The sequence below is a fragment of the Leptidea sinapis genome, chromosome 10 (genome assembly GCF_905404315.1).
Source record: "Leptidea sinapis chromosome 10, ilLepSina1.1, whole genome shotgun sequence".
Lineage (NCBI taxonomy): Eukaryota > Metazoa > Arthropoda > Insecta > Lepidoptera > Pieridae > Leptidea > Leptidea sinapis.
Genome location: NC_066274.1, coordinates 7,776,265 through 7,791,215, shown reverse-complemented (window position 1 = coordinate 7,791,215; position 14,951 = coordinate 7,776,265). Strand labels below are relative to the sequence as shown.

Genomic DNA, 14,951 nt, shown 5'->3' with positions numbered 1-14,951 from the left:
TCGACGTAAAAAGGTTTATTGCTGCCATATAGATAGGAACTCCATTTAATTTCGATTTCCATTACATTCTTATGCCGTATTTATTGTAAACGTCGTTAACATATTATTAAAGTAGACATTTTGGGAAATTTTGGGTACTTTTATTTGTTTGCGATAGAATCTTTGTTTACTTTCCAGTAATTATAATTAAGTTATATAATAGTAAGATATACCTTTTTTTATATAAAAGGGGGCAAACGGGCTAGAGGCTCATTGGTGAGGCAACCGCCCATGGACATAAACAACACCAGGGGTCAAGAGGTGCGTTGTCGACCTTTAATTTGAATAATATAAATATGCTAATCTTGAATATCCCTAATTCGTATCTGTTCAGAAAAACTGCAGCCGGTAATAGATATCACAAAATAACATACATAGTATTATCTATGGAATATGTTTCTTTGAATTATCAGAATGATTTGAACATAGCGGAAATATTTTTTTTTTGTAGTGAAACTTCTCTGCGGGTTCATACATATTATAACAATTATTTTTAATTTCTTCATATCGCCTAGTTTACACCCTGCATGGTTACTGTTAATTTAACACATAACAGACAACCATTATATTTTCAATATGTCTTATTATCACAAAATAATAGATGTGTTTCATTGTACGTGTTGTACAAAGAAAAAGGATACAATTCAAAATTCAATAACAGCTGAGTAGCGGAGGCGTCCGTCCAATAAGAATAATTTGGCATCCAGCGAATTCCAGACGTGTTCGTTCCATTTTAAATTTGACAGGATCTGCCGCCATTTTGGGACAAATAACTCGACGCGTTGCGTGGCCCGAGAATCACGGATGTTAACGATGCGATTGTTGTCATTCTCACAATTATTTATGTGAATTCAATGCTTATCTACTTTCACGACATGTTTGAGTTTGGAATATTTCAAATTATTACGCTGAATTCATGATTGTTAGGGTAAAACCACCTAATATCAGCCACTGCAACATTTTGCTACATTCAACATCCATAAATCACTTAGTAACAATATATATTAATAATATATATTATTTTTCTTAAAATGAAAACGTTTTAAAATCACAGTGCATGTGTGTGTTTTGCCATCCAGACTGGAATTTTCCATTTTTTTCAAAAGTATAGTGCTTGTAGTGTTGACGGTTCCATGGGAAACAATCATACCAATCGACCATATAATAATAAGCTAACAAGGACTATGATCTAGCAAACGGCTAGCTACAGCACCCTCCAAACGGCCCCAGGGTGTCACTCAGAGAGAACTTTAAGGAAATAAATGTATTAACTGTGACTTACCTATACATGTATGAAAATCTTTTATATGTTCATAAAAACATCAGTAACTTCATCAATAAAAGTGATTCGTAAACAAAATAAATACAAAAATCATAGCATGCTTCACGGCAGAAATAGGCGCCATTGTGGTATCCATAATGTAGCCGGCTTCCTGTGCAAAGGAGCCTCCCACTGGTAAAAGTTTTATAGACATATTAAAAATACTAAAGAATAAAGCAAAGCCCGAGTGGATTTGTTTATATTTGTCAACATTTTAAATTCGCTTGACGTTATTATTCATATAAGTCATCTTTTTGTGTAGAAATACCACGAATACAACGTCGAGGTGGTGAGAAAAGATGGACTGTTACTGGTGCGAGAACTGGCGGCCGAAGTGAAGAACCACATGGACTTTAAAACAAACGCTGTTATGGTGAGTTGTACTGAACACTATTTACATCATTGGCATAAAGAGGGAAGAGGCATGTCTAGTTATAAGCTGCATTTAGGGCTCGACCGATGGTCAGCGCTGACGTCGGTCAACTTTAGCAATGAAAATATGTGATCGTGTTCAGTCCAGCGCTGAATAATTGCTACGCGCGTACAGCTACGTCCGCTAACGCATTATCACCAAGCTATCGACCATACGCACGTTAGTAACATCGTAATCAGTCGTAATCAAAAATTCGTGTTCCGGCAATTTCGAATATATTGTATAAATTCCTTCTTCAATTTAACGCTCTATAATAATTGGGTAAACATGATATCTTCTCCGTTTTTATTCGTTTGTAATCGTTTGCGTAAGTAGTATGCAAATATTTAAGAGGTTAAAAATAGATTTATTTTTCTTCTCAATTGTACACGCGCAATCAAGTTTGCTGTCGGCTGAGCACAAAAAGCAAACATGGACAGCGCGAGCGCGTACGGATACGCGCTATCCATGCGCTCGACCGACGTCAGCGCTGACCGTCGCTGTCAATCGAGCACTATAGCCACGCAGCCTGAGAATGTATATAGAAATATTTAAATACTTATTACTACCGACGAGGTAACTACTTACTTCACTAACGTTCTTACTGACAATGTGAAAGAAACAGTTCAGAGATTCTTAAAAATAATTATTATTAAAAAAAATTAAAATATGCAATGACAAAATTCGAATTTATAAGGTGACTATTTTTATTTAAAATGTGATACGATTTGTTTGCTATGTAATGCATTGCATGTAATGCATTATTTATTTTGGGTATGGTATAATACAGCGAGCTGAGGATAAGACGGAGGGACCTGGCGCTGATCTCATATCTATTCTAAGTACTAAGAGGGAAGGTGTATAATGCAGATATATTGAGTAGACTGTATATTTTTGTTCTGGATAGGTATGTAGGGCGCCGACGTCGGCTGCCGTTGCTGATGGTGCCGATCGCGCGCACCAACTTGTTAAACCAGTCAGCGGTGACGCGCATAGTAACCTCACAGACGGATCTGTTTTGTTGCACTCAGTGTGAATTCACGAGAGTAGCGTTATTTATAATATGTAATATTTTAAGGATGTAAAAATGTAAAGTGAAATATTGTATGTACCTACCTCAATCGCATTGGAATATTCTGTAATGATTGTGTGTATTTTGATAAAATAAATAAATAAAAGTAACTATGTTGAACGCTACGTGATTATGGAAGCAGGTATTATGGAGTGATCCGCAGGAGAACGTGATTAGTGAGCCAAGCGTGCTAAGATCATTGCACACGCGTTAAAATTACGTTTATATTTTTATGGGAGTTACGAATTGCTAGGATTGTTTATTTTTTTCAGTAAATATTATCTTCGTAATTAATATGAATACCTACTACTAAAAAAATCCTGTTTATCGTAAAATTTATAAAGCCCTGGTCTACAGTAGGTACCTACCCTACATATGTCAGTGGGCTTATTGTCATTAAATAAAAGTCAAAAAAAAATATGTAAAATTCATTTGAAATACATGTGAGAGGAAGAAGAGTGTTTCTCCTCTTTCTTCTTTTTGAATATTTCTATTACGATAATGACAGTGGCAGGTCTTGAACGAATCAAATAATTACCTACGTTAAAAGTTTCGCGGTCAGTATTTAAACGTGTTTAGTCTATAACTGCTGTTGGTGTTGGTGAAATGCGAGTCGAGTCTGTAAACTCGTTTACAAGCGTTAACTTAGTTAGGCGTTCTAATTTAATGGTGAAATCAGCCCTAAGGGTACTGCAGAATAAATAAATATGCGGTAAAAGAAATAACGAAGAATGCATATTCCATTACTTCTTCATGAAATTTAATACTGAATTCAATATGGATATTGCATTTTTTTTATGACAGTAAGGGAATGAGACGAGCAGCACGTTCAGCACATGGAAATTGATATACCCAGCCCATTAAAATGCAGTGTCGCTCAGGATTCTTGAAAACCCATAAATTCTGAGCGGCACTACAATTGCGCGTGTCACCTTGGGACATAAGATGTTAAGTCTCGTTTGCCCAGTAATTTCACTAGCCCTTCAGACTGAAACCCAATAATGCTTACACATTACTGCTTCACGGCAGAAATAGGCGCCGATGTGGTATCCATAATCTAAACAGCATCCTGTGCAAAGAAGCCTTCTGGTAAAATACTGGTGATATTACTGATACAATAAAACTGTTTCCGTGTTAATTTTACACGTAATTTACTTAAATAAAGTGATGCTGTATAATTATCGAAAATGTGTCTTGTTAAAATAGTTTAATATTAGAAGAGAACATTATATTAGGCCTATATCCTCGCCTATCCTCTTTTTCCGTGATAAAAATTCTCGTAGTAATGGAATTAAAAAGTTTAGGCGTCTTACGGCAAAGAAAATTTTTAACATTAACATAATATTCAGAAATGTGCGATTCCGCGATTCTAAACTTTCCCTCTCACAGTTGTCTTATTGAAATTCTTTTAGTTCTGAAACACAACTTGCCATTGCGATCAGATTCCAATACGATAAAACTTAAATATTATTATCTAACTTATTGTGAAGACAATCTTCATAATGTTTTTATATATTACTTATCACTCTTTTTACAAGGACATCTGGCCTTTGATTCACTGCAGTTACGTAGGTACGTAGCTCTTACTAAGTTTGTTCTCAAAATAATTCGTGGCAGAGTATACTTATTACAACGTCTGCTGCATCTCTTTGTACCGACCTCGTACGTACGCGCGCGGCGACACGCACTATTAGCGCAGTCGCCTGCACGCACTCAAGCGCATAAGCACACGCGCCATCTGTCTTCTAAACTCTGTACTTGAGGTAGCACCACAGTGTGATCTATTTGCCAGCTCGATGGGATGTTTGGTCAAAGAAAATAAGAAATGATTTGAGAGTATGATGCCTGTAAGCTCTATAATATAAGATAACTAGTTTATAATTTTGATTCTTTTCTTTCTTTAGTACATACACATTTACATTGTATTTTTAATAAATAACTAATCATAATGAATAACTAGTTAATTCGTACACATTTTATTCACTAAGAACACTGATGAACTTACACTTAACAAAATATAGCATATTCAAATTCAAATTCAAATATTCATATTCAAAATAGGATGTGACATCACTTAATAAAAGTCAAAAACTATCACCCATTCCAAAATGAATGCCTCAGACCTGAGAAGAACGGGCGCAACAAACTCAGCGGGATTTTTTCTAAAAATATGTTTACTAAGTATATTGTACAATTAAACTTATTATTTAATAGCCTGAGGGCGGTCACTCCATTCCCAATCTGTGGTATCATTAAGAAAGTCATTTATTATACAATTGCGCTTGTCACCTTGAGACGTAAGAGACGTTTTATATGCCCAGCCATTTTCGTTACATCAGCTGGTGGTGCGGTGCTTATGGGGATCGTCACTGTTTCGGAAATTTGATCCGACCACCGCTTATAACTACGGCCTGTAGGTCTTTTAACACCAATTTTACCCAATACCATCAAACGCTCAAGGTTGTTGGCTCCTCTGCGTGTTCAAACCGCATACCCTCCTAAGTTGAATTTTTATAGAAATACGTTACGAGACAAACAAGGTCTTGTTGATGAGTGATAAGCTGCCTGCTGCTTATTGTAATACAAGGCCGCTACGATTTCTTGATTCAGCCAAAAAATTCTGAGCGACATCTTTTTGTGAAAATCAATTTGAAAATAAGTTGTTAAGCCTCATTGGCCCAGTAATTTCACTAGCTACAGCGCCAACAACCGCCATCCAGTACGAAAGAAACCTCCGACTGGTAAATAACGTTTTTTCTTTTTCTTCATATCAATAATTTACGATCGTTTTTTATTTCAGTCACAAAGTTTTGTGCTCTCGATTTTCTACAGACTTTTTTGTCGTTTCTAAGCCGTCCCTTAATGAAGGCCAACAGGATTCAATTAAGCGGAGAGATTGGAATGTCCCTGAATCACGTTTCTATCAACGGCGAGCTCAATTCAAAGCTAACATTCTGTTTTTTGTTCCACATTTCAACGGAGTTAACCCAAATGGACATTACTATTGTTTCAGTATTTCACAGTGGTCGATTTAAACAGGTATAAACAATGATAATATTAGGGAAAATTTTAATATTCAAAAAGGAATACGTGTAATATTAGCTCGTGACTGTAAAGCGTCCTAATTAGGTCGTATTCTGATAGTTAGTAGTTTTACTGTAAAAAATACTGGGTGTTTTATTTTTTTATTTAACGAAAAGTTTTTGATTCTATTGTAACTATATATATCATTGGATATAAAATGAAGTTTTGATAAAATCACGACATTGATTTGTTTATAGACACGAAGGCTGTGAATCACCGTAAGGATAATCATTTTAAGGGCTCAATCAAGATAAAAAAGTGTCTGTTTATAGATAATTTGTCTGTATTCCATTCTTATACAATAACTTATTAGGTGCACCGAGAATTATTAAACTGTTCATAAAATTTTGTTTTCAAATTTAATTTGTGTAGTGAAAAAAATTATCTTAAATATCCCTTCTTGTACTTAAAGTAGATAAACTTTGTCTTTCACACTACATAATTTGGAGAAATATTTCAATAGTAATGACAATGACCACCGGGTGCGCGATACTATGGTGCGGTCCGGTGGTGGGCGTACTACTGAATAGATTCTATATAAATTTTGCAATTTTAACAAGAGATTGGGACAACATATGGGCTACGTACATATTGCCACGCTAGAAGCTAACTGATGTCCCAATAAGAGTGCCCGATTTAAATATGGCACCATTTTTTTCGAAATGTGTCAATAAATCGAAGAGTGATCAATAAATTTGAGAAGACTGGGTCGATTATGGATAGCAAGTCTCCTGTGCGCCGGCTTACCGGTCAGTCTCTCGAAAACATCACAACCGAAAATTACGCGAAGTTTGTGAGCGGTTTCAGCGTGGCTTTCCCCATTTTTGTAATGGGTTTTCACAATGATAACACGTTGTTCTTTTGTGTAACGCTCCATATTGAATAATAGATGACAGCTGTCAAGTTTCAAGAGCTGCTACTTGCACAGAAAAAAAACGGCGCCATATTTAAATCGGGCACTCTTATTGGGACACCCGTTATATACTTATATATTTTTGCTGCTTCACAGCGTCCACGCTGTAGCAGCTTGTATGTAAATAAAACGGTGATCGATAGTGACTTCATATGCTGTAAAATTAAGTAACACTTGCTCTCGGTAGATAAATACCGGTGGCAAACGGAAATTGTTTATGAGAACTATTCGAGCTCATGCAGGCAGCGTGCTTTAACAAGAATTCCGTATCCATGATGCAAGTTAAATCTTGTACATTTTACGTGGGTAACTTCCCCGTGAAATATTTAACATGTTTGACACAATCTGCGATGAAAAACATAATGTTTGTTAAATTTCTGGGAAATTATAGTGGGATTTATTTATTAATACGCAAATAATGAATTTGATTGATTGATTGATTGCTACAACATGAGAAGTAAGTATACCATTGTAATTGTAAATCAACTTGCAAAAATCAATGATTAATAAATTATTATTTTTTAAACATTAACAATGAAGGTGTAACTTTTTTTTATTCGAGAAGAAGAGAAACCACTATTTGAAATATAACGTTAGTATAAAAGTTTTTTTATGAAAACAGGTACGCAACGAGACGAGCAGGACGTACAGCTGATGGTACAATTACCATAGTACGTATCAATGATATGCCCTGCCCATTACAATGCAGTACCACTGAGGATTCTTGAAAATCCCAAAAATTCTGAGCGGCACTACAATTGCGTCACCTTGAGACATAAGATGTTAAGTCTCATTTGCCCAGTAATTTTACTAGCTACGGCGCCCTTCAGACCGAGACACAGTAATTATTACACATTTCTGCTTCACGGCAGAAATAGGTGCCGTAGTCTGTACTACGCGCCAGAAGTGATAACTTGAAAAATGCCAGGTTAATAATACGAAATACAATAGTTATTTAAATTCATAGAGTATCAAATAATTATATAATGTATAAATTGCACGACAGACTAGTTTTATATTAAGGATTTACTAAAACACCAGTTATTTTTACATTACCAACAGTTTCTTTAATTGCATTTATAATATGTTACTAGAACAAAGTTTAATTGAGAACCATTAGAAATACCTTCTTTTTATCTATAAGCCTCACTAGATTTTCACTTCACATAATGAAACAATAAGTTAAACTACGTAACTAAAATATCACTTGATAAATTATATTTTCGTCACATATGCTCTTAACGAGCTTACGATCCTAGATAAAAATAATACATCATGTATATTTTACCTTACTTCCACGATTCGCCTTATTGCAAATTAATATGTATTGCAAATTTATCGATTAAAATTAAATTCTTAATATATTAGAATAGATTTTATTCTAATAAATTTGAAAAAAATACGATATTGTTATAAATTCACAAGATGGATGAAGACATCCGTTGGATGAAAGGCTAGACTTTCTTCCATCGGTTTAGTAAAGTACTGATATTTTAATATTATTTAACATGATGATGAATACCCGGCTAAAAATAGGTCTTTAGAAAATTATGATAGTCAAGATGAAAATACTTAGATATTTTACACATCTCATTACCAAAATTAGTATTAAAGATATACCCCCTTATTCATAATAGTCTGCTAACTTAAAGCATTGCTAATTCTCACTCTGTCTTCTTCTATTGACCTAAGTCAGAATGAGAAAAAACACTCCTAAGCGGCTGTTTAAAGGGGGAAAGTGTAACTAAAATAAAAAAGATAAGAATTAGTTGTGTCTATCATTAGAAAAAAAATATTGTGGCATTTTGTTGTCTCAAATCTATCGCCCATTACAAACTGTAGCAATAGCAGAAATATATTAAAACTCAATAAATTTAAAAATAAACAATCGCAGTAAGATTCACCTTAAATTTACAAAAAGTATAAAAAGTGTTGGACTGTAATAAAGACTTATTTTAAGATATCACGCATAGACAACAGATTTATAGAGTATTACAGATATATTGCGTATTAAAAGTTGATTATTGCAAGCGTCCCGAGCGCTTTCGGAATATTGAGTAAGTAGCCGGGGGGAAGTTGGGGGAGGAGGTCGGATGGCACAGGAGCGAGGGAGACAGAGCACCATCTCAAGACTGCGAATCAATACAGTCCACTTTATACAGGGTGCTGCAATATGGGTCACACTGCACTCCTCACAAACTCCCGACTCTAGATACTGTGTAATAACCTTTTAACCCCGTATTTTGATCCTTATTACTTTGATATTATTACATTGATCTATCATACATATGATACTTAAGTTTATTATCTTAATCTTGTTTTGTAAGATTACTTTGAGGTTGGTGTTACTTGGAAGTTATATGTATCGGTAATTTAATGAGAGATTGGATAAATGGGAGATCTGTTAGCTTGTGGGTCATCTAAAAATACCTTGGCTAATTGCCATGCTTCCTTGCAAAAAAAAAACTAGAGTATAGAGTGGTGATATATTAGAGCAGTGCCAACCTTTTAGAATGGACTGCTCATTTAAATTTTTTAAGGTACCTAGGTATTATATGCCTATCTCCTGAACGACATTGTTTCTAAGCCTACCTGTATTGACTCCATCTGGAGTAAATTATTAATTGTGAAAAAAGGCAACTTCAATCAAGTAAGTAGTGACGATCCGTTGATGATTAAAAATATTTTTTCTTTTCATTTTTATAAAGAACTTAGTAAAGCTTATCTGTGTATGTAAGCCGCTTTATTTTTAATTACAAAAACACTTAAAAAGAAAAACCTATTTGCGTGTAGATTAAGTCCTTACTTATTATAACTTAACTGGCAACGCAGGGCTGGTATAGAATTTTTAAGTTGATCATCCATTCCCTCTCAATAAACTTTTACACGAACTGTCACTAATAAAAACCGAAAACTTGTCAAATATTTCTAAACATAGTTTTCTTTTTCTTCTAAAATTGAAGACGGGTTCAATATTAAACAGATTCAGTTCAACATTTTAATATCAATAATATTCCCAACATTTAGTAGAGGTATATTGTTGTATAAATCCCTACTTATCCCATCTTGCTTGTGTGATATTTCAATAACACAACTGTCATCCTGTCATCAACAGCTGTTTTGCAATTTGCTGATGGCAACATTAAGGTCGGTGGTTCCCCATCCTTACCCCCTTGCTATGCACTCTGTGGCACGCCTCGGGAATGTAGCGGCACCTCGTATACAATACACGCGCTGTGTACGTGTCCTAAATCTATGGTATGACAAGATGTGTTATACTACAAGCTACAACAAGTTTCACACCAAACAAACTAAGTTTACTAGAATTAATAATGCTTTCAAATTAATTTATTAATATTAAATATTGTAGAACCATACTCTTATTTGGTGTAAGTCATTCAGTTGTAGACTTATTTAAACGTATTTCAAGGCTTTTATTCGTTGCAAAAATTTGTTATATATAAAACACAAAAATCGTCACCTTTGTGTTCTTAATAGTGATTTTCATTATTTTAACACTAGAAATTAGGGATTGCTTGTAACTAATTCTAGTAGGCTTCATAAGATACATAATAGCTTTAAGGGTAAATTTATACACTTCTATAATAAAGTCCCAGCCACTATTCAGGCATTATCTATAAATAAATTTAAATGTTTTATGAAAAAATGGCTCCGTCGTAAATCCTATTACTCCACTGCTGAATAACTTAATGATCGGACAGCCTGGGACTAGATTGTGTTTATTTTATTGCGATAGAAATGAATTTTATTGAACAGAGCGCAAAAAAAGAATGCTAGGAGAGTTTCTTGCGCCGCTTCTTCTCTCTCATAGCGCCATTTGTTTTCGAAGCGGTAGTAGTATCTAGTAGTTATTAGAAATGACATCAAAAATAATTCTAAAGGAATCAATTTTGAGAAAATAAATGCCTTTTAACATTATACTACACATTTTCTCCTCAATCAATATACATTTTTAAATTTACATAACTTGAGATATATAAAGCGAATTTGGTTTTTGCATTGGGATGTCTTAGTTTAAGCTCAGCATAATTACACTTAGTTTTGACTCAGCTAAGTGTTACATGAGTAAAGTCTGAGCAAAGTCTAAGTACTGTCTAAAAATCTCAGCCCTAGATGCTAGAATGTGTTATTATATGAGCACATTATATCCGCAAATTTAAGTCTGCTATTAACAATGTTTTAAATACATTTCTTTGTCACAATATCCATTACTATCTTTCAAGTACTTTTTTCTTTGCTTAATATTATATGACCCCGTGATAATTACCTACAAAATAGATATAGATATTTCGAAAAAACATACAGAATTTTATGTAAAAAGTTTTTTTTCCCACCTTGATGAAAAGCTTGCTTTAAGTCCCTGGTACGAGGGACGAGGTATTTTTTTAAAATAAAAAAAATCGTATACGCACCACGTGAGATAAGTAGGACATTGCCATAATATTCCGCGAATGAGAATGATATACTTTTCTCCCTAGATACGTAATATACTATTATATCATAATATTTTAAATAACAGCAACGATTATTACCTATTCTTAAATACTGAAGGCGTATTAGAGTATATTCTGCCGTTAAATATAGTTCAACAGCAAATATTAATAAATAACTCTGGGAAAATCCCCACTGAGGCGGTTAATAAATGTAACAGTTTGGGTATTTAGTAAATGAAAACGGGAATGAACACAGGAAAATGGACACATTGGCCGACTTCCTCTCCGTTTGATAAGCTTAACCGTTTCCCAGCGGCTACACATTTCGCAGGATAGGAATCATGTTATTAAATATTACGAGCACCCATTTTATATTTTATAACACGACCTGTTCATATTACCGCACGAGATTTATTAATACTGATTTATTTGAAGCTTTGTTATTCATTAGAGACTAGCTGACCCCGACAGACGATGTTCTGTATATAATAAATAAAATAATGTTTTCATATGAATTTGTCAATAATATATCATAACATCAAATTCGTCGAATTTACTTCGTAACATATGCACGCTGCTGCCGTAATGAAATTGTTTCACAGCAGAACTGTCAAACCGTGCGTCAATATATTCTCTCATAGAAAATATGTATGGACACATCAAAGGAAAAACAAATTTGTTGTTTTTGAGTAATTTAGCAGCATTTTCCTATTTATTCACCTTTTAAACCTTCTCTGCACTTCCACAAATAATTCAAGACCTAAATTTGCCAAATCGGTCCAGCCGTTCTCGAGTTATAGCGAGACTAACGAACAGTTCATTTTTATATATGTATATAGATAGATTTGATGTATTGATTGAATTAGAAATTGCCACTAGATATTTTGAACTTTTATCCTAATTTTTGTATCAATATTATTACACACACACACACACACACATACATACATTCACATTTAATTTTGTATCGCTTGTCATACAGTTTTAACTAGTTTCGGGGTCAGATGTCAACCTCTTTTAATATCACAGCAAAACCGTTTCTCAATGTTAGTATTATTACAATTAGCGATAAAAAGATGTAAATAATTAGTATTATGTAATAAATATTGTATTGTATAATTTAAATTATTTGCAGTTAGTGTAAAAGAAAATGAAATTAAGTATTATTATTATTAATATCATTTACTAGCTTGTGCCTGGAACTAAACATAAAATTGTGAATAGATATAATTATAATATATTATATATAATTATAATATATAAATATATTTAGAAGAAAAGAAAAGTTTGAGCGTGAAATCATTACGCGCGATTAAAGTAAAACTTAATATAATTTATTTTAGGAATTATCAACAAATATTTATTTAGTAAATAATTATTCTTGTTAAGTTAAAAGACATCAATTAAGTATATCATTAAAATATACATTGGTTTATGACTCATTACTTGATTTTTAATTGATTTAAAATTAAGCCGTGTTACCAACTAAAACATTCACGTATTGCTGGATAACAAGGAGCATTGTTACATTTGTCAGCTATTTTTTTTTCTCGCAAACGCTGCCGATATAACCTCATCTTTTGAGCAGCGTTGGTATTTTTTGTACCTGAAATAAAAAGTTCCTTTATAATTATATTATTTTTCACTTCTCATGCTCTGAATGTGCTTATTTGTGCTCGATATAGTCTGCACAAAATCGATTTTTGTGCACAAGTGCATTAACGTATGTACTCATAAATGTATCTACATTAAGGCAAAGAAAATGAGCCATACAGCCCAATAAAATCACAATAAAACATTCAGAGATAGAATTTGTTATTTATCATTTATTTATTAAACTTTAATTTATTTGCCTCGTGTGTTTTTAAGACATAAAAGATATTAAAATTTAAATTAAAATACGGTTGGTTATTTAAGTAATTAAATATATATTACAAAATAAATTTACTAGTAGGCTGTATAGGTCTGGAGCCCAAGCCTAATATCAATGTCGTAAGATTAAAAAAAAAGCTGCTAAAAGTCGCGGATAAAAATGATTCGTTTTGTGCACGCGTTGTAAAATCTACTATTAACATGTGAAATTTTAAATATTTAATAATGAATGAAATAATGTTATATTAAAATTCATTAAAAAATAAACACTTACTACATTTCGTACAGATCAAATTATTATTAGTTTCTTGATTTTCTCCATTATTCTTTTTCACTTACTGATTATTACATCATTTAATATTGTAAATAAAATTCATTAATACCATTTTCATATTATAATATTTTACATTCACGTATTAAAAAAAGCGTACCTACAACCGTCTAAAAGACCAGCAATACTGTTATTCCTCTGGTTCTGCTAGATTCCATAAAGAAAAGTACCTCCTGCCAGCTATCAGCATTTCACGTAGTGAAATATCTACAAATTATTATGTTATTATTTAATTAATCAAAAAACTATAATGCTAATATATATGATGCTTACAGATTACAGATTTACTTCACAGAAAATTTGTCTTTGTACTATCACTCACCGCAGGAATCCAAATAATGCTTATGTAGAGAGAAGGAACGGCTTTGATACATTACTTTGATCTTTACTAACGTTATATAAATAAACAATCAAGAAAAATATATATGACATACAGAAGCTCTAACATGAATAATGTATTTTAAATTGGAAAATTTTAAATTGAATAAAATAACAATAAGTATGAAAGCTAAAGACGTGTCAAGAGATAAGTAGAAGTAGAAAAATTGGTAAACATCTGTTTTGTCACATACAAAGTTAAGTTAAAAAAATATTTGCAAATAGCATCATTTCCATTGAGTGCTTTATAAAACTGCATGTTTAGCTATAAAAGCGTCTGCTTGGTTCAAAGGACAATTTCAAATTCTAGAGAATCTGTGGAACTCTATGATAATATTACAAGTATCAAAATCGCTAGCAACAAGCTCGCCATGTCTAGTGGCTACATACTGCTTATGTCAATGACCGTGGTCACCAGTCTGCAAGACAGTCTCTTCACTTCACTTCATGAACACTTGAATTACTCTTTGTTTCGCATCATATGCTATCAACCTTTGGCTGTGATTCAAGAGATGTTAAGATACAAGTGTTTATAGCTATTGAGAAGAATATAGTTTATTTGAAACTTTATCTTAGCAAGGGTCAGGGAATAGTCTTTCACTTTTTCGCAAGTATTTTTTTTATTTTTGCTTATCGTAATCCGTAATTACAATAATAGCAAATGAAAGTGACGGTTATATTATATATATCTTAGAAGAAAATGGAGTTGTAATGTTTCATTTACTAGATCATAACCAAGCTTCTGAATATATATAGCAAATAGTTGGATATATAGCTAAGTTTTGTGTTGATATCTCCATGTCACCGTTTAAAATGTATGGGTTTAGCTAAAGCCGAAAGAATTGCTATTAGACGATAGTTTTCTACCGCAGTCTTGGATCCCGTTTTGAGAATAGGAGTAACTCGAGATTTCTTCCATACTGAGGGATAATTACCTGTCTGTAAAACTAAATTAAAGGTTGCAAGCAAGATGATAGAAATGGTGAAGAGAAAGAGGTAGTGCTTTTGAAGTATAGATCCAAAAGTGAAGTATAGCTACCTACCAGGATAAAAGATTTTATGGATAGAAGTTAGA

At 33.1% G+C, this 14,951-nt stretch overlaps 1 protein-coding gene across 2 annotated transcripts in view; it reads left to right on the top strand.

Annotated features, from left to right (window-relative positions):
• Positions 1-14,951, top strand: part of LOC126966572 (voltage-dependent calcium channel subunit alpha-2/delta-3) — a 126,826-nt gene that overhangs the window by 56,745 nt on the left and 55,130 nt on the right. For both annotated transcript variants that reach the window (XM_050810699.1, XM_050810700.1), the window contains exon 3: positions 1,623-1,733. In XM_050810699.1, coding sequence (XP_050666656.1) covers positions 1,623-1,733 — 111 coding nt within the window. The remainder of the gene's footprint in view (positions 1-1,622; positions 1,734-14,951) is intronic.